We start from the raw sequence: 19,980 nt of genomic DNA on the forward strand, positions 1-19,980 counted from the left end.
ACCGTGGCGCACCCGATCAAGCCGGCTCCACCTATGACCGCGGGGCAAGAACTTTTTGCGAAGCTATCGCAAGCTGCCGCAGAAAAAAAGTAGTCAGCGCAAACACGCACCCAAAAACCATCCTTTTTAGATGTGCGCTCTTAGGTGACATTCAAGATGCCTACGGTCGACGATGGCTTCGAGGCTCTCCTGGAGCCATTCTATAATGGCAAGAAGCTTACGGATCCTATTTCCACAAAGGAGGACAAGTTCCAGCTTCTGCCAGCCTTCTTGAAAGTCAAGGGTAAGGATGTTGATCAGCCCGGTGAGCCTTCTCACTAACTGATTTATAGGTCTTGTCAAACAGTATGTCTCCCGGATAAAGAGCGCAGAGCTTGCGATTGTACTTCGCCGCTTCTAACTTGATTTAGGCACATTGATTCCTACAACTTCTTCGTGGAGCAGGAGATCAAGGATATCGTACGCGCCAATCGAACCATTCGAAGCGAAGTAGACAGCAATTTTTGGCTAGAGTAGGTACTGGGATATCAAGTAAATTGGCTATGCTAACATTACTTTCCAGGTTCACAGATATTCGAGTAGACAGTCCTCGACGTCAAGATTGGACAGACAACAAGTCACATAGCGAAGTGACTCCCATGGAGTGCCGCCTTCGAGACATGACATACGCCGCGCCAATTTTTGTCGACATACAATATATCCGAGACAAGCAGCGGATTGTGCGAAAGAATGTGCCTCTTGGACGCATGCCAGTCATGCTCAAGAGCTCCAAGTGTCGTCTCGCCGGAGCCAACAATACGCAGATGGAGGAGATGAACGAATGCCCACTTGACCCTGGCGGTTACTTTATTATTGGTGGTACCGAGAAGGTCATTTTGATTCAGGAGCAACTGAGCAAGAACCGTATCATTGTTGAAGCCGACGAGAAGAACAACATTATTTCAGCATCGGTCACCAGTTCTACACACGAACGAAAGTCGAAGACGTACGTTACTCTGAAGAAGGACAGAATTCTCCTGACACACAACGTGCTGGTGGAAGGTATCCCGATAGTAATCATCCTGAAGGCTCTGGGAGGATTGTCAGACATGGAAATTATGCAGCTTGTTGCTGGATCAGATGGAAGATACCAAGATGAATTCCTGGTAAACTTTGACGAGGCGACAAAGGCGGGCGTTTTCACTCAGCACCAAGCGCTGGAGTATATCGGAGCAAAGGTAAAGATGGGTTCCCGCAGAGGCACATTCGGTCCTCAAGTGCGCCGTAACCACGTCGAAGAAGGCCTCGATGCCTTGGCCAACCTGGTCATTGCCCATGTGCCCATTGAGGGACTGGATTTCTACCCCAAGGCCATCTATGTGGCTCAGATGACTCGAAGGGTTCTCATTGCCGCCCACAACCCCAAGTTGGTTGACGACAGAGATTTCGTGGGAAACAAACGACTTGAGCTGGCTGGTCAACTTCTCTCACTTTTGTTTGAAGATTTATTCAAGCAGTTCACATCTGGAGTCAAGATGTCGATCGACAAGTTCCTGAAGAAAAACAACAGGGCAGTTCCTCTCGACGCGGTTCACATGATCAGCAACCACGCCAACAACATTGGATATGGAATCAACCGAGCCATTCAGACTGGAAATTGGACTGTCAAACGCTTTAATATGAACCGAGCAGGAGTCACTCACGTTCTCAGTCGGCTGAGTTATATCGCCGCTCTTGGTATGATGACCAGAATAAGCAGTCAGTTCGAAAAGACCCGAAAGGTGTCTGGTCCTCGTGCACTTCAACCATCGCAGTGGGGTATGCTTTGTACGTCAGATACACCTGAAGGTGAAGCCTGTGGTCTGGTGAAGAACTTGGCTTTGATGACCCATATTACTACCAACGTTGATGAAGAGCCTGTTAAACGGTGGATCTTTACACTAGATGCTGGTGTTGAACCTATCCGCAATTTCTCGGGTGCTGAGATGCACCGTGAAGGAAGCTACATTATTCATATCAACGGTACTCCGTTCGCATTAACTCGATACCCAAAGCGATTTGCGCAAAAGTTTAGAACTATGCGACGGAGAGGTTGGATCTCCCCTTTTGTTGGCATCAACATCAACACACACTTCAACGCCGTTCATATTGCCACCGATGAAGGCCGTATTTGTCGACCTTACATCATCGTTAAGAATGGTAAGCAGAAGCTCAAGCCTGAGCATCTGCGATTACTTCAGATGGGCAAAGCGACATTTGACGACTTTCTGAACCGCGGAATTGTGGAGTATCTCGATGTCAATGAGGAGAACGATGCCCTCATCACCATTTATGAGGACCAAGTGACACAGAGTACCACTCACTTGGAAATCGAACCCTTTACAGTCCTGGGAGCTGTCGCAGGATTGATTCCCTTCCCCCACCACAACCAATCTCCTCGTAACACTTACCAATGTGCTATGGGTAAACAAGCCATTGGTGCAATCGCATACAACCAGTTCAACCGTATTGATACTCTTCTGTATACACTCGTATACCCTCAACGGCCCATGGTTATTTCAAAGACCATTCAACTTATCGGTTACGACAAGCTTCCTGCAGGACAAAACGCCACCGTGGTTGTTATGTCATACTCAGGATACGATATTGAAGATGCTTTGGTTCTGAACAAAGCATCGATCGACAGAGGATTTGGTCGTTGTCAGGTTTTCAGAAAGTACACGACGGAACTGCAGAAGTACCCCAACGGACGCAGAGAACGTATCGGAGACCCTGAGAATGAGGGCGATGGCAAGATTAAGCGCCGGATCGCTAAGCACGAGGCCTTGGATGACGATGGTCTTGCAATCGTTGGTTATAAGGTGAACAGCGGCGAGGCTATGGTCAAGAAGGAGACACCGCTTGACCAGACAAGCACTGGCATCGGACTGGACCGTGGACCTGCCGAGTTCCGCGACTCATCAGTTTCGTACCGAATCGCAGATCCCGCATATATCGACAAGGTCATGATTTCTCAGACAGAGAAGGATACCACAGTAATCAAGGTGCAGACAAGACAAACTCGACGCCCCGAATTGGGTGACAAGTTCTCGTCTCGTCACGGTCAGAAGGGTGTCGTTGGTATTATTGTTGAACAAGAGGACTTGCCTTTCTCTGACAGTGGATTGAGCCCCGACATCATCATGAACCCCCACGGTTTCCCTTCTCGAATGACAGTCGGCAAGCTACTCGAGTGTCTAACGGGCAAGGCTTCTATCGTCCACGGTCGTCCTGACTATGGCTTTGGAGATGCTTTCCGTTCTCATCCATTGGAGGAGATGAGTCAGGTGCTTGTAGACCATGGCTTCTCATGGGAGGGCAAGGACTACTTCACATCGGGTATTACTGGAGAGCCACTGGAGGCATACGTCTTCAACGGACCTATCTACTACCAGCGACTCAAGCACATGGTGCAAGACAAGATGCATTCTCGATCTCGAGGTCCCCGAGCCATCCTCACTCGCCAACCTACAGAAGGTCGTTCACGAGATGGTGGTCTGCGCCTGGGAGAAATGGAACGCGATTGTTTGATCGCCTACGGTGCTTCCCAGCTTCTTCTGGAGCGACTCATGATCAGCTCGGATGGTACTGAGATTGATATTTGCCAGCAGTGTGGTCTGTTTGGATACAAGGGTTACTGCCACACATGCAAGAGTACAAGGGAAGTTACCAAGATGACGATGCCGTATGCAGCGAAGCTGCTTGTACAGGAGCTCATCAGCATGAATGTTGGAGTGCGACTCCAGATGGATGACGAGTTTCCCCACCCCAGGTAATTAGGGTTACATGATGGGCATGCATAGAATGGAGTTTTGGAACTTGTATACCTTACATATAGCATAGTCATTTATGAGGCGGTTAGGTAGTCTAGAGGTATTATTTTGGTTGCTTCAGGTTTCTATCTATGCGCATATCTACAATGAGTTTTAGCCTGTCGTGACTTTGATAATACAACTTTTGCCAGTGGCCGATACACAACTTTATATGCGCCCTTGCTTCCACGCTCGTTATTGCTTCTTCGCCTTTTGAATCTTAATTGATTTTAATCCTCCCATAGTAACTTCGAACTCGACCGCCCCGTCTAAGCCTTGACCCGTTTGAGGCGCATGAGGCGCAAATACAACTTTCATCCATCTTCGCCATCCTCTGAGTGTGGGTGCTGCCAAGTCAGAGTCGTCCTCTGCTGTTACTGGCGCAGCCTGTCTTATACGGCCATAGACAGGACGCTTGAAGAGTGCAATACGACAAGCAATCTGCGTTGACCACACGAGGCCCAAACTTGGGGTCTTGAGTGAATAAGAAGCGTGAGGATCATCACCCCAGCCTGTGAACCAACGCTGTTGATGATCAAGCATTAGGGCGGGTGGAGGCGGAGGACCATCGGGATCTTGTAAGGCAAAGGGTAATGATGATGAGGGCGTGCCAGGAAGGTTTGTAGATGAAGGAGGAGGCATACTCCTTGAAGCGAGGGGACTCTCATAAGCGACGCCACTGCTTCTAGGAGGTGCATGTCGTGGTGTAGAGCTGGATGCGAAGCGATCAGCGACTTGATTGGCTACGACAACAGCGAGATTATGCCGTCGAGCTAGATCGCGCAGAAGAGCACCGAGACGAACGAGTTCAGCACTTCGAGCGGCCATATTAGAGCCGTGAGAACCCTGACGCTCAAACTCAGCACGATAGTTGGCGGCCACTGAGTCGAGAATGATGAGGCCAATTTTGTGACGGGACAGAAGAACGGGAACTTGAAAGTCAAGGATGTGATCTTGTGTTTCTAGATCAGGCGTGACTGCGCTGTGGATAGCATCAAGAGAAGGGCGAGTTTCAGGGTCATCGTATTGTTGTAGAATGGGGTTTGAGTTGAGCATCTGTGCAAGACGACTTGTGGCGAGAGCTGCCTCAGTTGAGATGTAGAGAGCTTCACGGCCCAGGCCATGAGGAGGAGGAAGTTGAACAGCAAGGCATAGTGATAGAAGAGCTTGAGTCTTTCCAGCACCGCTCTCACCAGTGATTTCCGTTATCACACCAACAGGCACGCCACCTCCTAATGCAGCATCCAGACCCTCATCAAGAGTACTGATGACTTTGGGTTCTTCAGCCGGTTGAAGTAGAGGCTGCTGTGGGCTGAGATCGTCAGAGAGAGACGCTTGTATAGCAGCTATGAGACGCTTGAGATCGAGGATAGGGAGGCGTGTCTGCTTTGCTATGTCTGCGGGATGAAGGGTGAGAAGATCTGTTGTTGTGAGAGCCTGTTGCTCAATTGTTGGTATTAGAGCTGCAAAAGGGCGGAGAGGAAAGGAGGGCAGGATTTGGAGGAGGTCTGTCATGAGGACGGCTGAAGAGACATGGATGGTTGTGAGTGAGTGAGAGTGAAGTGAAAGTGAGGGTGTAAGTGAGTGTCAAGAAGTGAATGAAGGGGTTGGCTTGGTGTTGACAGCAAAAGTGTATATCTCTTTCTTGTGGATTCAACGTCAAACTCTATGGCAAAAATAAGTCTTTGCCCTTATAAACAATTTTGTCCTCTGTTTGCTCTGGTTCAGTTGATTTCTATCAAGATAGTTGAGGTTGCACTTCACGCGTTTAAGTGAATAAGATTGACGCGGTTACATACATCACGCGCTTAATTGGATTGGCCGGACAAGCCACAATATCAACGCCACATCATAGTCAGAAGAGCCCACTGAATTTTCCGGGCAATTTCCCGACTGAAAAGACTGCAAATTTAGTGGACTTGTTTAATCCAGTAGCACTACAGTACGAGGCTCGAGAATCTTAAAAGTTTGTAGGGTAGAAAAATGTTTAGCTTTTTGATAGCAAAACAGCCCTGAAAATGTCAACGCTGTTAGAAATCACTTCAGCCAATGTTTCATAGACGCATTGGCTTGTAAACATCTCTCATGAATCACGGCACAGCACCAATCACAAATCGGTAGGCAAAATTCGGGAAACCATATTCTTAATCTTGATCATGAAATTGGAATTGCTTTTGATTCCATTTTTTGTGCTACCAAATAAGGTTCCCGACTCCCCAGAGTCCAAGCATGCAGTGCCAAAACCAGACCCTCCCAAATCGCATGTACAACCGAACAGCCGCGTTGCGAATAACAAAGCCAGCTCCTCCCGAAGCAGGGGGCGAGCTGTTTATCGGTATCGCCACAGGGACAGGGTGTTGTGGCGCTTCCAGGTCTTTCTGCGGCCAGCCTGGGTCTTGTTGTAGCGGTGGCCCTTGTTGAGACCACGGGACTTCTTGCCGGTGGCGGTGAGACCACGAGACTCGCGGTGCTTGTGGACGGGGTTGACGATCCAGTTGATGCGGGGGTCGATGCGGATGGCCTTGTGCTGAGGGTCGACGAGGATGACCTCGTAGTACTTGTAGGTAGAGTCCTGGTTGATCCAGTAGGAGTTGAGGACTCGGAGGTTAGCGCAGCGGCGGCCGACACGCTCCTCAGCGGTAGCCTTGAGGGATCGCTGGTACTTCAGCTGGTTGATACCCTGGTTGGTGGGCTTGCCTGTTGGGCCTGTGTTAGACACTGACATCCCTCTGTTCTCGAGAGCAAAAACCTACCATAGGTGGCACCCTTAGGAGCAGGGCGCTTGCGGCCACCACGGCGGACACGGACACGGTAGATAACATAGCCCTGCTTGGCCTTGTATCCGAGACGGCGAGCCTTGTCCAGACGGGAGGGGCGAGAGGCGCGGTGGATGACGTTCAATTGACGGAGCTATATTGATGCACTCTCAGCAAATGTTCAACGAGTGTATAGCACAGACGGCGGTTAATAAACAGCCTGCTTCGTCTCGGGTTCTCTCTCATCGGTGTCCAAGCGTACACAGCTTGTGTGTTGATTTCGTCGTTGAGAATTTTCTTCCCAATGCGGAGTATTCAAAACTCCCACAAAAAATTCGACCGCTTCGGACAATTCGAGAGGAGAACAAGAGAGCGAGAGCAGGTTGGATCCGCCGTCCACATGGGGAATTGATGTTTGTGCTTGTGCATATTCTTGGTGGTTTAACGTACTTCCCAGCAGCGAACTCGGAGGAGGAAGGCAACGACATCCGACTGCTTCTTCTTCTGAAGCTCTTCGACGTACTTGAGGGCACCCATCTTGGCTGTTTATGGCAGAGACGACAGAGGTTAGCGAGAGAAGAATAAAGAAAAACAAAGGCTTGCAAAGAGGAGAAGAAGAAGGAGAGTCTGGAGGAGGGGGGTTTTCACATACCGGCTTGGTCGAGGTCCTGGTGGTTAGTAGGAGGTCGAAGATTTTCAGAAAAGAGAAAGAACCACCGATATCCAACTTTCCGTGGGAAAATTGTGGCCTGTGGGTTAAGCGATGCGCTAGCCCTCGCACTTTTTGCAGCCCTCGGATGTGGTCTGTGCATGGTCACGTGCCTTCGATCTGCAACGACTAAAGGTTTGGTGGTGACAGGGGTAAGTCATCGGCAATTGGTAGGCAGACTTACAGTAATTGAAGACATGGCTTCATGAAGCTGTGTAATACTACTCAATTCGTTTCATGTCTTTGGTGCTGCACTCCCAGATATAAGTAAGGTTTTCATATGATCTCTCCCAAGCCATTACAATTGATCATCAATGTCGTAAAATCACTCACTCTTCCTCTTCAGCTGATAGTGCTTTCAAGACCTCAGTAAACACCTTCAGATGACCCTGCGCAATCTTTCCCCATATATCATCAGACATCTTTGGTAGAACCTCCTCAATCAGATCCCATGCTACATGCTCAACCCCGCCGGCGCCCTCAGAAGGCTTGGGAGGAAGTCCGTGTAAATCAGGCATAATAAAATGATTGATCATCTCTGAAGCCATCGCAAGACCGTGCTTGCTCATCTCCTCCAGGTCTTTGGTATCTTGTTGCCAGCGCATCCAGTCAGGTGGTCGGATCTTGTTGTCTTGTTTGACCAGGTCTTCGTAAGTCCTGACATCGCGCTGTAAATTGTCGAGTGCTTTGAGAATCATCCTTGGGTAAGTTTGGGTGCTCTGTCTCTGGAGAGCCGACGAAGAACTCATCCAGGGAAGAACGCCTGCAAGATCTGGAGAGATATCTTTCTTCAACATATCGACGCCAATTCGAGGACTGCTGGCATTAGGAAATTGGATCGAGCGAAGTGCCGGAAGTTACATACATCCGTGTATTGGTCTCCTTATTGATAAACTTCACAAAGTCGGCACCGTGTTTCTTGATCCGGCTCTTGGCTTCAACAGAGAAAACCTTTCGCCTCTTGTTGGAAGAAGCGTTTGTTGCGCGCATGAAATTCTTGTCTCTGCGTTGATTTGTTCCCCTCGCACCTGATTTCCTTGGAGCCCTGGTTGTCTTCCTGGGAGGTGCATCTTCGGTACCGTTGCTCTCTCATGTGCTTTTAGCTTCTGTAGGTGAACTCGTGATTGTATCGCAACTCACCCGTAGCAGATGCTTTTCTCTTCCGTGCTCGCGGGGGCATGATATGATGATGGAGTGCTTCTGTTGAGAGGTGACAAGGTGGGTGGAATGAATGTTCAAGAGTTCCGGCTCATTCAGAGGCGTCTTCTCTGGCTACGAGCCAAGGAAGTTAGTGTGGGAAGCATCCGAGCATGCGTGGAGAGGAAGGTACAGGTGCAATCCTTGTTGCAAGAGTGGGAAGGCGCTTTGGGTGCTTCTCAATATGGCAAGAATCCGGATCTGCCTCAACCGCCAATCAAAGTTATTCTCTCAGTATTATTCCATGAATCTCTAGCTTCGCTTTAGTTCACGTTGAGATAACGTATAAGCAAACCCTGAGCTCGAATTTAATCTATCACATAATCTCATTTTCGTGCCTCGAGCCAAAGAACCCCTTAGAAACAAAACCAATTACCTGCACGAATAAGCAAATGAGTAAATCAAATCTTTGTCATACATGATTCCGGCTATATCTCCCAAATGTGCCCCTTTTTTGACTGCGTATTAGTTACAGTGTTAGATGCGAAGTCCTCGGGTCTTTCTGTCTATAATCTCGGCCTGTAAAAGAAAATCCATGCCATCGAATGCCATCTTGTCTTCCCTCCCTACTCCCCGTTGTCGTGAAATCGGCCGTTGGATCATGGATCCTGAACAAAGCATTGGCGATATGGAATTCGAAAAGCAGCTATTGAACAATCTCTTAATACTCGAGTGTCGAATGAGAATTGCCGATTAACGCCAAAAAAAGATGTAAACGAAACGGCGAACCATTATAAAAGAATGAAGATCGAAAAACGAAAACACACAATCACATAACCGCACCGAAAGCCGAACGAGGGCTGGTTCTGTATATGTCAGTCCACATCCTCAACTCCATCAACTAATGCCAGCAGTTTCTCTTTCATGAAACGAAGTCTGCTGTGCCTGCCTGAACGTAAACGAGTGTACTGAGATGAACTTCTCATGGTCGCCAAACGTATGTGATAACACACATTAATGAGTGTTGAGAGACAAGCCCTGGAAAGATCCAACCCAGTCATTCTGGGGAGCCAGAGGTGAAGTGGCTTGAGAGTGAGGCGCCGGGCTGGGACCAGACTGTGGGTTGGGGAACCGCTGGCGCATCGACGTGTATTCTCCAAGCTGGGGAACTCCAACGGGGTAACCCTCCATAGCGCCCGGCATAGCACCAGAACCAGCACCGTAGCCAACATTGCTGCGAGGATTGCTATAAGGGTTGGCGAACTGCCCGTAAGGGTAGTTGGAAGGAGGGTACCCAGATGGCTGCGCGAGGCGGCCCTCATTGCCAAATGGCTGGTTGAAAGTTGGAGCAGGGCGGAATCCGCGGCCATCTCTGGCTCCACCGGTAAAAGCAGACGCTTGGTGGGGTTCTTGGACCTGCTGGTTCTGGCGTCTGTCATTACCGCCCGCACCACGGTTTGCGTTCACTGCTCCGGGGCCGATGCCACTAGGAGCCTGAATACCAAGAGTTGGGCTAGCGAATGAGGCTGGGTTGATAGCAGACATCCAGATTCGAGTCTTGTAGATCTTGAACAAGTCGGTAACGAGAGAGTTGAAGTTGATGTACGAATCGGCAAAGTAATAGAAGGTCAACTTCTTCCAATCCCTAGCAGAGAGGTTAGTCAGATCCTGCTGATAAGTGGTAAATATACTCACATCTGGAACTCGGCGTCGAGAATCTCCATATTGAGAGCGTGCTCCTTGACCTTTTGCATGCAAACACGCTTCGCCTTCGCCTCTTGACCTTCCTTGTCCCGTAGGGCTTGGATCTCGTGGTTCTGGGCAAGACGCTTAATGAGCTTGGGTCGAAGTTCGCCAGCGTTGGGCTCCTGCGCATGGTGCTGGCTCGGAGGTCCCATGCCTCCAACCGCGCTTCCCTGAAGACCGGTAGAGGAGGCAAGAAGACCTGCGCTAGAACCCTCCTGCGCGACGGCAGCATTTTGTGAGTACATCATCAGCCACTTGTACTGCTCTTCGGCATAGTGCTCCTTGAGTTCTTTAGCAGCCTGCCAGTCAACGTTATCCTTAGCAACGGTGCCAAGGTCAGTGCCGCGATCAGCCTCGACTATCACCAGATCACCTGGCTTGACATTGAGACCAGTGCCCTCTTGGATGTAGAACACGTCAGCTCGAGCGCACTTGAATAATACAATGTGAAGAAGCTGGTTGTGACGAGGCTGAGCAATGCTGTAAACATTACGATGGGGAGATGGTGCGCGGTTCCCGTACGTAGTGGACAATCCATAAGGAGATCCGTATTGATTGGCAAACCCAGTCTGATAGGCATTTCCGATGTTGGCACCTCCGCCAACGCCAAAGTACTGGCTTGCTGTTTGCGTGCGTTAACAAATCATCAAACAAAGAACATGAATTTTGCGCCTAACTTACCATGAGAAGTAGCACTAAAGGCGGCAGGGTCGGGGTACCCGGGGGGGTACTCCTGAGATTGCTGCATATCGAGTGCAGAAGGCTCTAGTGCGGCCGCGTCGGGAATAGAGCTGATAGAACCTTGGCGAGTAGGCATGTTGGCAAAGGAATGTCGCCTACTTTGAGAAATATCAGAAGGAGAAAATCCAAGTGAGCTTGACCAGAGCGCTTTCTTGAGGTTGGCGTTTTCAGGTTTGCGATTGTTCTCAAACGGAGAGCGTAATGACCCCGCTCCGTACTCGCTCATACGCCTGCTCAGCGCCCGTTTGGCCAACATATCGCCAGATTCGTTGGCTTCATCAAGCTCATCAATAGCATAATCAGATTCCTCAGGAACAGTGTCTCGTATTGGGTAGCCGTTTGCAGGATAGGAGGAGCCAGTGACTGCGCGGGGTCGAATACGGGCATTGTTATACTGCGTTTGCTGCTGCTGCTGCTGCTGCTGCTGCTGCTGCTGGCGCAGCATAGCGTTTTCACGAGCCAGTATTTCAATTGTTTTCGCATCCGATTGATGAAATGAACTTTGCATCGATTCGCTTGGGCTTTCATCGTCGTCATCCTCGACTTCCTTGACTTTTCCAAGCATCGAGCCGTCGTTGGCCATTTCGCTTAGCATGCTGGGTCGAGAAGGTCGATGTTGAAGCGCGGGATAGCGAGCGCGACCCATGATGGCGGAAGAGCTCATCGAAGGCGGAGTGGCTGTTGACTCAGGATCCAGCTGCCCAACAGAGTATGATTGAGACCGGTATGTTTTAGGAGTGGGATGAAGCGGAATAGCGAAAGGTATTTGCGAATTAGGCGCAGGATCGCGCGAGACCGGAGACGTCTGCATCTCTGAGCTAAAGAAAGAATTGCCACCGCCCGGGGGCATGGTCGACGTGGGAGAAGGCAAAACCTCGCTGAGCCTCGATGGAGGATCTTTGCGTTCAGTGTTCCAGATAGCCGTACCCCATGAAAAGCCAGGTGCGCCAGATCCCCGGCCCATCACAGATGAAGCTGAGTGAGATCCCCACGCTCCACCGGTCTCCCCAGAAGGCGTGCTGGGATGAGAAGTAGTTGGAGACATCGAGTTACTAGCGATAGATCCCCTACGGGGACGGCCCAGGGTTTGAGAAGTCTCGTTCAACCACGAAGGTCGTCGGACAGGTCTAGGAGGTTGCGACGCAGAATGTGATGCTGCTGTTGCGGACTCGTATCGGTGCTCGCCTTCGTCGTCTGAACTAGCAAGAGCTTCTGAATCTGGTGTAGATGTCCTCGCGTGCAGCTTCTCGAGGAGCAGTGACTGGTTGTTACCCGGGGCTGTAGGATGAGATCCTTGGCCTAGTCTGGAAGACGGGCCTGTCTTGAGCGGACCAGAACTCATTATCCAGGAAAGACACTAGTTGGCTTCTTTCAATCTAAAATCTACAAGGCTGCTGATTGATAATGCCCTGTGGATGGGAGTTTTAGTCTTATATCTGTGATACGTAAACCGGCTAGCACAAGCTGTCGTGTTTCGGATCACGGATAATAAACAGAGTTGGGGGTTAAAATAAAATGTAGGCTGTAAATATCTTTAAGAATGAATAGAATCGAAACTGTAAATGGCTAATTAGCTGACTGGTCTCATGATGAACAATGAATGGTATTTTTAAGAACAGAAGCTCATTGGCCCCACGACACCTCAGCCATATTGGGGAATGTAACAAGAGTCAGGGCAAACAAGTCTATGAATGAAGACTCGATAAATGAAGCAGAATGTTTATCAAAGCATCCAGATTCGCTGCAGATGGACTTACCAGAGATGGGATCTCGAGGATATCTAAAGACTATGTCGTCACACGTGCCAAATTCTAAGTCGTAAAAACAGACGAAACGTAAGAAAAAGAACGCTGATGCTGTAATCAGTGTCGAAGGGATGTGGCTCTGAGAAGTGGCAACTCTGATCTTATCGCAAATGTTAAATCGCGATAGCAGAAGTCGTTACGGTGTGAGCCAGTGGTTGATTAGTGTGAGTGAATACGACAGAATATCTAAACACCAGCGCGTCTAACCCAAGGCGCAAATAGAAGATTCAGGTTGTCGGATAAGAGTAAAGGAGAATGGGTGCCCATTCATAAAAGGACCTTGTTGAGAGGACTGATTTGGGCAAACGAAGATGTCCAGTGCTGTAGCGACGAAGGAGACTTAATCGTGGCCCATTGTCAGTGAAAGGCTCGAAAGCAGGCGCGAAATCCGACACCAAGAGATTGACGCGGGGTTGCTGCTACACTTGGAGCGGCAACAAGGCGAGAGACGAGCGGCGGTGGCAAATAGTCAGTGATCAGAAGACCTATCTCCCAAAATTCGAATATCAATCTGCAAAGACCACGAGAGCGTCAACGACGATGTGAACAGGCAGGCGAAAAGTGGTTGATCGCGAATAACGTCGTCGGGCACACGGTTTGCAAGTCGAATGAGGAGGACGGAGAGAGTATGCGAACTGCAGTCGGAAGGCGGGGGAGGACAGCGGCGCGCTGCAGAAAGTGATGATATTGGCAAATAAAGGCAAGCAGAGGGAAAGCTTGGCAGGAGGAAGTATGTCGCGTGTCGCGGAGCAGCGTTGCAATGTGCCGTGTTGTGTCGCGAACCGTTTGCTGCTTGTCGTGGCTGCTACTTCTGTTGGGTTTTGCGATGCAATGCGCCGAGTGTTCAGGTTGTGTCGAGATGCGGTTACCACACGAGACCAGGTTCTAAGTGGTGCTGGAGAGAGTCGCGGGCGGTATGAACCTCCAACTAATACTGCCGTTCCTCTGCGGGTACCAGGGTGGCGCGGGAGCTTTCAATGGGGAAAGCTGGTGGGCGGCGCAGCAGGGGAGGGGGTCCTAGATGTAAGCGCACCGTCGCGAATTGTTGACTTGAGAGGGGGAGGATTGATCTCGAGTCGACACAATGCTTTATGATGAAGAGGTAGATAGGAAAAGGGACCAGGACAGACAGGCCCGATGAGTAGAGTAGAGAGGGTGGAGCGAGCAGAGAGTTGTGGAGAGTCCCGAAGTGGAGAGAGCCTCAGAACGAGAGGGACCTGGACAAGAACGCAGAGATCCGAATGGAACACTGAGAGGAGTGATGTGATCTTCTGATCAGGGGACTTAGACCAGGAGTGGAAGACTGGACTGGCTGAGGGGTAGGCGAGGCAGGAGACTCTGTCCCTAGTTCATTTGCCAGCCAAACCTGGAGAACGATGCGTTAGCGAAAGCCCTAGAGCAAGGTACCGATACATTTGGCGAGGTGACGAGCCAGCCCAGAGCTTGCTTGCGGAAAGCTTGGGAATTTGGGTGGCTCGAGCACTGCGACGGGAGCTCTGCTGGACTTTGAGGAGCGCAAGCGCCACACGGTACAAGGAAGCGCCGTGACCTACCTGAACAAATGAAAAAGGGGAGTACCTAAGAAAGAAAAGTTGAACCAGAGCACGCCGCTTGGTGAGTCGATTTGAGGCGCGCCTCAGACTCTATGTGTTGGAAGTAAGGTAAGGTAGGCTAAGTGAGGTACCTAGCTGTGTTGATGGAGGTCTCAGAAAGCAGCGGGGACCCGACGTTGATCTGGGGAGAGCTACTAGCTCGGGTCGGTAGCTGGGCGATTTAGTTTTTGTCACCTCGGCAGCCCGGTAGGGTAGAGGAGTCGACGCTAGACAACTTGGCCCGTAGAGCATACGATGACCACGATGCTCTGCTCTGCAGGCTAGGCTAGAGACGAGAGACAAAAGGGATGTAATTTGATGAGGGGATCGGAGTGTTGATATGCTTTTCCCTTGTGGCAGAAGAGGGGGGGGCTTGATTAAAAGATGGTGTCGGCCAAGTGATATTGAATGGTGATACAGTAACGTGGTGGTGATGGTGCTATGGATGTGAAAGCTGGGGTTGATGGAGCCTAAGGCAATGTTAGAAAAAAGCGGGCACTTCCAATTCAAGAATGAAAGCGGAGGCCATTGAAAGAGAGACTCGAAAACTACTAGGCCAGCTAGGGGAGGGAGGCAAGAAAACTTAGGACCTCTATCCCAAGTGACGAAAATACTTGGGTAGATTTAGTATGTCTTAGTATGCCTTTAGGTTAATTAATTTTGGCATCCTGGTTTAACGTCAGAAGTTTTATTGCCTGAGGACCAGCCAGGCCTTGTACTTTGGCTTTTGGCTTAGGTTTGCGTAGGCTTGCGTTTAGGCTGGGGTAATGGGGGCGTTAGGGCACTGGCGGGTTGGCAGGAACATGCAAATCATCCAATCAATGTTTTTGGGTTACCTTGACTCTACTGTCACGGTGGGCTAATCCTACCTACCTTCATCGTCTACAGTATGGAGTATCGTGAGAATTCGCCTCCGTCATAAGGTTGAGAGGGAAAATAGGTCGGGCCTAGACTCTGCAGTACTGTACGGAATTGGTGGTAGCTGGCCACGGCGTGCCCTCCATCAAATCTTAGGTTTCTATCATCTCCTCCACCAAGACCGGACAATAATTGGACCCTGAAAAAAGGGAATCAGATGTTATTCTGTCCGGCATATTATCTCAAAAGAAGCAAGTATAGAAGACCCCTGTTTATTAGAGGCAAGGAACGGAGTACCTAGGTAGACATCCATTGAGTAATTCGATAGGTCAGAATTGCTCCTGAATATCCGTGAGCTTTAACCGTTAAAGTAGGCCAGCGTCAGACCATTGGATTGGGCCCAGGCCAACTCACGGCAATTGTCGATGAAGTGCTGCTTATTTTCCGTATAGGTAACTTTGAAGTCGGCAAGCTCGTGATGCAGAGTGTCAATGGGGGCTGGGACTTGCAGAGAAGAGAGACTTGGGTCCGTTGTATGCATCAACCGGATGCGCATAGAAAGCGCCTCTGACGTGATGTTATTGAATAACCCGCACTCACACCAGAGCTGGAGTCTAAAGTGTAAGAACGGGACTCAGTTTGATGGATAAGTAACCGAGAATCAAATGCTGGTCTGTTTAGCTCATCTATCGTTCATACAGATCTCCAGGTCCATCTCGAGGTCATCTCGATGAGGTGATCGAAACTGCCGAGTACAGTCTCTCATCACGATACCTGACTTCATGTTCAACCGACAGACAGACTCAAAAGAATCAAAGGATGGCTGGTGGTGTGCATGTCCCTGTACTTACAGTACAGGGCTTGGGTCCAAGTTAGACGCAGTTACAGTGAAAGCGGATTGGCCGCTCCACACTCGGAATCGATATGCTAACGCGGATGAAGCTTCATCGGCCCCACCAACGTATCCCCGACCAACCGAAGACTGATATATCAGAACATCCATGGATCACATCAGGTGAATCATAGCAGAATAGGCATGAACGAATAAAACAGGATCAAGGTTGCAGTGAGTTCTTTCAGGATACGGCAGCTGCGATATTTGTAGTATACGGAAGGAGAATACCTAGATGGCTCTATGTCATAAGGTACCCTGGGCAAACAGCCCGTCAACTACATCCATTGCTAGGCATGTAATCGATGGAAACCCCGCTCAACAGGCCCAATGACGATACCCTCGTCAGTGGAGGATGTCTTTGTTGAATTTCTTCCACTGACAAGCTGCAGCGTCATCGTGTGTCGTAGCTCAACCGACCCAACTCCCCTCGTGACCTTGCTTACTAGGACTAGGATGGACCCGTTGGTAACAACGATCCAAGGGACTCGCGGATCAAGATCGACTCCGCTTAACTTAGCCTTTGACTCCGCTTTTTAGCTCTGTAGTAATTCAAGCTTTCTTACTTGCTGGTGCTCACGTCACTTTCCGAGCCTCAAGAACTGTTCTTACTTTGCTATGATGATCACCAGAGCTTGTGAGACCTAAGAATTGAAGATACAGTCTCCGCACTGAGTAGTATGTCGAGCTAGAACTTTAGTGTATTGTTGTCTTTCTTCACCGTTGAATATCTCCGAGGACAACCTAACCGGAATTGACCTTATGTCGACTCACGAGTGAATTTTAAGATGTTGTCCTTTACCCTCCTACATGTTTTACTCCAGAAGCAAAGAAGTTGAGGCTATTTTATGTACCCATACGCAAGAGACGAGATGCATAATCAACTCTTATTCGACACCGAGGAGATGTATAATGCAGCCCGTTTCCACCGAGTGTCGATCCTCACGAGCAACAATCTCGATTCTCATTCGCCTTTATGGTCCGAATTTGTGTCAGGTTCACTGTGCATCTCATCGTATGTTTATCACGATGTTCCCAATTTAAATGTCTTGAAGCACATCATTGTTGTTGCATTACAGTGGTCCTCACGGGGCGCATGATTAAAAGTGATATCACTGTCTAAGAAGACTGCCTAATCATAAAATAGTTCAGCGCTTCAGACATAATAGAAAACATGTCATTGAGAGATTTCTCGCTCCACTCCCCTATCTAAGTCATAATTGATGCTGCTACGACACTGAGGGCCGATATCGGTCCATTCGTGGTTGATTCTTAATCGCAACCTCCCCGCCGTTGTCGACCTTATAGGAGTTCTCACAGATGGAATATTCCGCTCAAATGGGATATAATGCGCGTATCTGCCGAGTTGCTATCAGGGCTTTGTCCATGGTGCAGTATCTCGAACTTCTTCCGCTTCGACCATCCCAGCATCTCAACCAGGGCACAATATACTTGGCCAGGACCGTCGTTAGTATTATCTGATTCTCGCTGAGATACGCGTTGCTTAGACGAGAAATAAAGTCTCTTTGGAAGCAGAGTATCAAGTTAATCGGCAAAATTATGAAAAAGAATTTCTTTGATTTGGCCAGTCTTGGCCCCTGTCACCAAGTGACGATAGCTTCAAAACTACACCCCGACGAAAGGAATCGGTCCGTTTCTTCTTCACTACATCGTACTGCCTTAATTCAACCCAATTGGGCCATTCGCACTTCACCAATAACCCGATCGTGCACAACAGTGAATAGTGCCCGAAGCGTCGGTGAGTGAGTGAACTTTATAAGACGGTGATGCTGTTTGCGGAAATAGTCGAGATCTACCTATACGAGCCCTGAACTGTTGATCCGGGACACAAAGCAGGGTTTTGTAGATATTAGCAGTAACTTGAGGGGTATTTCACGGCTTCCAAATCAATGCATATTCGAAATGCTACTCTGGTTTAACAAATCATATGGTATTCGTTTCAGATCCTGCCTGATATGTGACAATTGTAGTTGATGTTTCTCGTGATTCTTCCAAGCCAGCCCATCTAAATCATTTCTCCTGCAGTTGTAATACATTCTCCTTAGTACACTAGGTTGAGTCTCCTGTATATCACCAAGCCCAGGATGACAGCCACGTGCTTAAGCATCCATGTATTTTTGTAAGAAAGAATCGAGAAATGAATATGGACTCTGGTAGACTGAACGTGTTGGTTCTGACAGAACTTTGGGTATGAAATCCGTGGAGTGTAGGAACAAGAGCTGGATTCTCTCTTGTAGCCTGTGTTGCGGTCGTTCAGACAAGGACTGTGTATGCTAGTATGCAGTGGTGTGTTCGTAACGTCGTTAAGTTCGAGTGAGTGTGTGAGTTGAGGCGATACAGTCTTATTCTCCAACCGAGATGACTACATCGCCCTTGCATTTGCCGTATGAGCAGCATTCGGATGCATCCATGTCGCCTTTAAGGATAGCATCGACTTTAGACTGGTACCAACTGTTAGCGTGGATGATGCCTTTACAGAAAATGGGTACATACTTGAGGGCACGGCCCATTTGGTGAGATAGAAGAGGTTGGAATAGGTGATGCCATAACCAGGGCAGCAGAGGCAGCGAGAACGAGCGTGTACCACTTCATGATGAGTATATAAGGAAAATTCGGTAAACGAGGGAGACTACTAGAGTCGAGTAAAACGAACGAGTTGGGTGAAAGAGTGACTGAAGAAACGAATGACAATAGTTTGAATAGAGAGAGTGTGAGTGAGTGAATGAGTGAGTGGAGGAGTAAGTGGACGGAGGAGAGAAAGTTGGTCTGGTTTATATGGCCTGGAGGTCACTGCGCGAACTCAACATTTGACCATAGATTCAAGGGAGATTCGTCGAAAGCAGGGAATCACTCACCGACAGTGGGGTCACTGCCAAGATTACCTTGGGTCGCAAAAGAAACTGCATGCGGCGCTGACATCCATTTCCCAAGAGAGTTTACAAGGCAGCGTTGAACTCTTTTTGACGCAAACGTTGAAAATGTTCATTCCAACCCAACTCGGATTTGGTGCGCACCTCATGCGCTAATGCAGGTACACTACAGGCGACTTACAAGGGGACAAGGGCCCACATGCGTCATATTCCGGGGGTCACAATCGCTAATGAAACCTCGTAATCCAACTTTTTACATTGGATTTATCTGCCGATGTTGAACTGTCTGGTAAAGATCAGCCATGACAGTTGTAAAATTGCACCAATCAGTACTGGCTCTCTCACATCATACAAAAATACTGCTGAGATTTGGTTGCAGGTCAGAATCTACTGGATTCTCAGAATGGCCTAGGCTTATTGTCAAGAGAGACATGAAGAAAAAGAAACAAGGCCTGGCCTTGAGAGCAAGAAAACTTGAGAGCTGTAGGGAGGGTGTCAAAAACAAATAGTCCAAAGTCTACTAGATCTATCCTAAGTTCGCTCAAGGTCTTTTTGTCGTGTGTGGTAGTGGTCTTAGGTTTTCTTACCTCCCTCAACCAGGGTAACAAGTGGAACGAGAAACCCTGATAAGACAAAACAAGGGAAATAATAAGCGGCATTCTTAGCGTTGCTAGAGCATTGTCATCTCAGCCCTACGCTTTTCTAATTGCAGTACTTTGAGTTCAGAAACGGTTTCAGCAGAGTCATTGCGTTAATGATTTGATTATGATGTTCATCAACCTTCCAAGTTTGCTGAGATAATAGATAAAAACACCTTATCATCCAACATCAGCCAATGGGTTTGAACAAACCGTCATCTGCCGGTTGCGACCGTTGAACAATCTCACCTCATGCAAGGGACTGCGTGGTTATCGAGAAATGTCTTGGCATTTCTCAGCCGCTTCCGAAAGTCCGGATTCAGACAATGTCTCAAATTCATGGGTAAGGCTATCAGGTTATGATAGCGCTCTGTTGACCGAGACA

The 19,980-nt window shown here is 48.9% G+C and overlaps 6 protein-coding genes across 7 annotated transcripts; 2 read left to right on the forward strand and 4 right to left on the reverse strand.

Annotated features, from left to right (window-relative positions):
- The first annotated feature begins 51 nt into the window (after positions 1-51).
- On the forward strand, positions 52-5,644 carry FOIG_01341 (DNA-directed RNA polymerase III subunit RPC2). The gene is made up of 4 exons (XM_031198153.1): positions 52-283; positions 333-345; positions 411-512; positions 563-5,644. The coding sequence occupies exons 1-4, from the start codon at positions 157-159 to the stop codon at positions 3,792-3,794; spliced, it is 3,474 nt and encodes a 1,157-aa protein (XP_031073920.1). The 5' UTR covers positions 52-156; the 3' UTR covers positions 3,795-5,644.
- On the reverse strand, positions 3,870-5,589 carry FOIG_01342 (DNA repair protein RAD57). The gene has a single exon (XM_031198154.1). The coding sequence runs from the start codon at positions 5,343-5,345 to the stop codon at positions 4,026-4,028; it is 1,320 nt and encodes a 439-aa protein (XP_031073921.1). The 5' UTR covers positions 5,346-5,589; the 3' UTR covers positions 3,870-4,025.
- Positions 5,645-5,913: 269 nt separating the features above from the next.
- Positions 5,914-8,285, reverse strand: FOIG_01343 (uncharacterized protein; the record flags this gene model as incomplete). Its single annotated transcript, XM_031198155.1, has 6 exons — positions 5,914-6,527; positions 6,584-6,740; positions 7,037-7,128; positions 7,239-7,390; positions 7,629-8,111; positions 8,161-8,285. The coding sequence occupies 6 exons, from the start codon at positions 8,283-8,285 to the stop codon at positions 6,160-6,162; spliced, it is 1,377 nt and encodes a 458-aa protein (XP_031073922.1). The 3' UTR covers positions 5,914-6,159.
- Positions 8,286-8,702: 417 nt separating this feature from the next.
- On the reverse strand, positions 8,703-14,747 carry FOIG_01344 (uncharacterized protein). Of its 2 annotated transcripts, XM_031198156.1 has the most exons (5): positions 14,278-14,747; positions 12,677-14,090; positions 10,860-12,475; positions 10,128-10,800; positions 8,703-10,077 (listed from the first exon to the last, which is right to left on the reverse strand). In XM_031198156.1, the coding sequence occupies exons 3-5, from the start codon at positions 12,259-12,261 to the stop codon at positions 9,447-9,449; spliced, it is 2,706 nt and encodes a 901-aa protein (XP_031073923.1). In that variant the 5' UTR covers positions 12,262-12,475; positions 12,677-14,090; positions 14,278-14,747; the 3' UTR covers positions 8,703-9,446. The 2 variants fall into 2 exon arrangements, with proteins under 2 accessions (XP_031073923.1, XP_031073924.1); XM_031198157.1 differs by lacking the exon at positions 14,278-14,747 and having other exon boundaries at positions 12,677-14,128.
- FOIG_01345 (uncharacterized protein) lies at positions 13,253-14,185 on the forward strand. The gene has a single exon (XM_031198158.1). The coding sequence runs from the start codon at positions 13,406-13,408 to the stop codon at positions 13,817-13,819; it is 414 nt and encodes a 137-aa protein (XP_031073925.1). The 5' UTR covers positions 13,253-13,405; the 3' UTR covers positions 13,820-14,185.
- A 2,095-nt stretch (positions 14,748-16,842) lies between the features above and the next one.
- FOIG_01346 (uncharacterized protein) lies at positions 16,843-19,012 on the reverse strand. Its single transcript, XM_031198159.1, has 2 exons — positions 18,581-19,012; positions 16,843-18,528 (listed from the first exon to the last, which is right to left on the reverse strand). The coding sequence occupies exons 1-2, from the start codon at positions 18,677-18,679 to the stop codon at positions 18,430-18,432; spliced, it is 198 nt and encodes a 65-aa protein (XP_031073926.1). The 5' UTR covers positions 18,680-19,012; the 3' UTR covers positions 16,843-18,429.
- Positions 19,013-19,980: the final 968 nt, after the last annotated feature.

The sequence above is a fragment of the Fusarium odoratissimum genome (assembly GCF_000260195.1).
Source record: "Fusarium odoratissimum NRRL 54006 unplaced genomic scaffold supercont1.1, whole genome shotgun sequence".
Taxonomy (NCBI): Eukaryota; Fungi; Ascomycota; class Sordariomycetes; order Hypocreales; family Nectriaceae; genus Fusarium; species Fusarium odoratissimum.

Coding starts and splice junctions, on each gene's coding strand:
- FOIG_01345 (XM_031198158.1), top strand. CDS start 13,406: ATGATATTGGCAAATAAAGGCAAGCAGAGGGAAAGCTTGGCAGGAGGA.
- FOIG_01342 (XM_031198154.1), bottom strand. CDS start 5,345: ATGACAGACCTCCTCCAAATCCTGCCCTCCTTTCCTCTCCGCCCTTTT.
- FOIG_01346 (XM_031198159.1), bottom strand. CDS start 18,679: ATGAAGTGGTACACGCTCGTTCTCGCTGCCTCTGCTGCCCTGGTTATG. Junction 18,529..18,580: donor CAAATGGGCCGTGCCCTCAA/GTATGTACCCAT, acceptor AGTTGGTACCAG/TCTAAAGTCGATGCTATCCT.
- FOIG_01344 (XM_031198156.1), bottom strand. CDS start 12,261: ATGAGTTCTGGTCCGCTCAAGACAGGCCCGTCTTCCAGACTAGGCCAA. Junction 10,801..10,859: donor CTTTAGTGCTACTTCTCATG/GTAAGTTAGGCG, acceptor GCACGCAAACAG/CAAGCCAGTACTTTGGCGTT. Junction 10,078..10,127: donor CTCGACGCCGAGTTCCAGAT/GTGAGTATATTT, acceptor CCTCTCTGCTAG/GGATTGGAAGAAGTTGACCT.
- FOIG_01341 (XM_031198153.1), top strand. CDS start 157: ATGCCTACGGTCGACGATGGCTTCGAGGCTCTCCTGGAGCCATTCTAT. Junction 513..562: donor GACAGCAATTTTTGGCTAGA/GTAGGTACTGGG, acceptor ATTACTTTCCAG/GTTCACAGATATTCGAGTAG.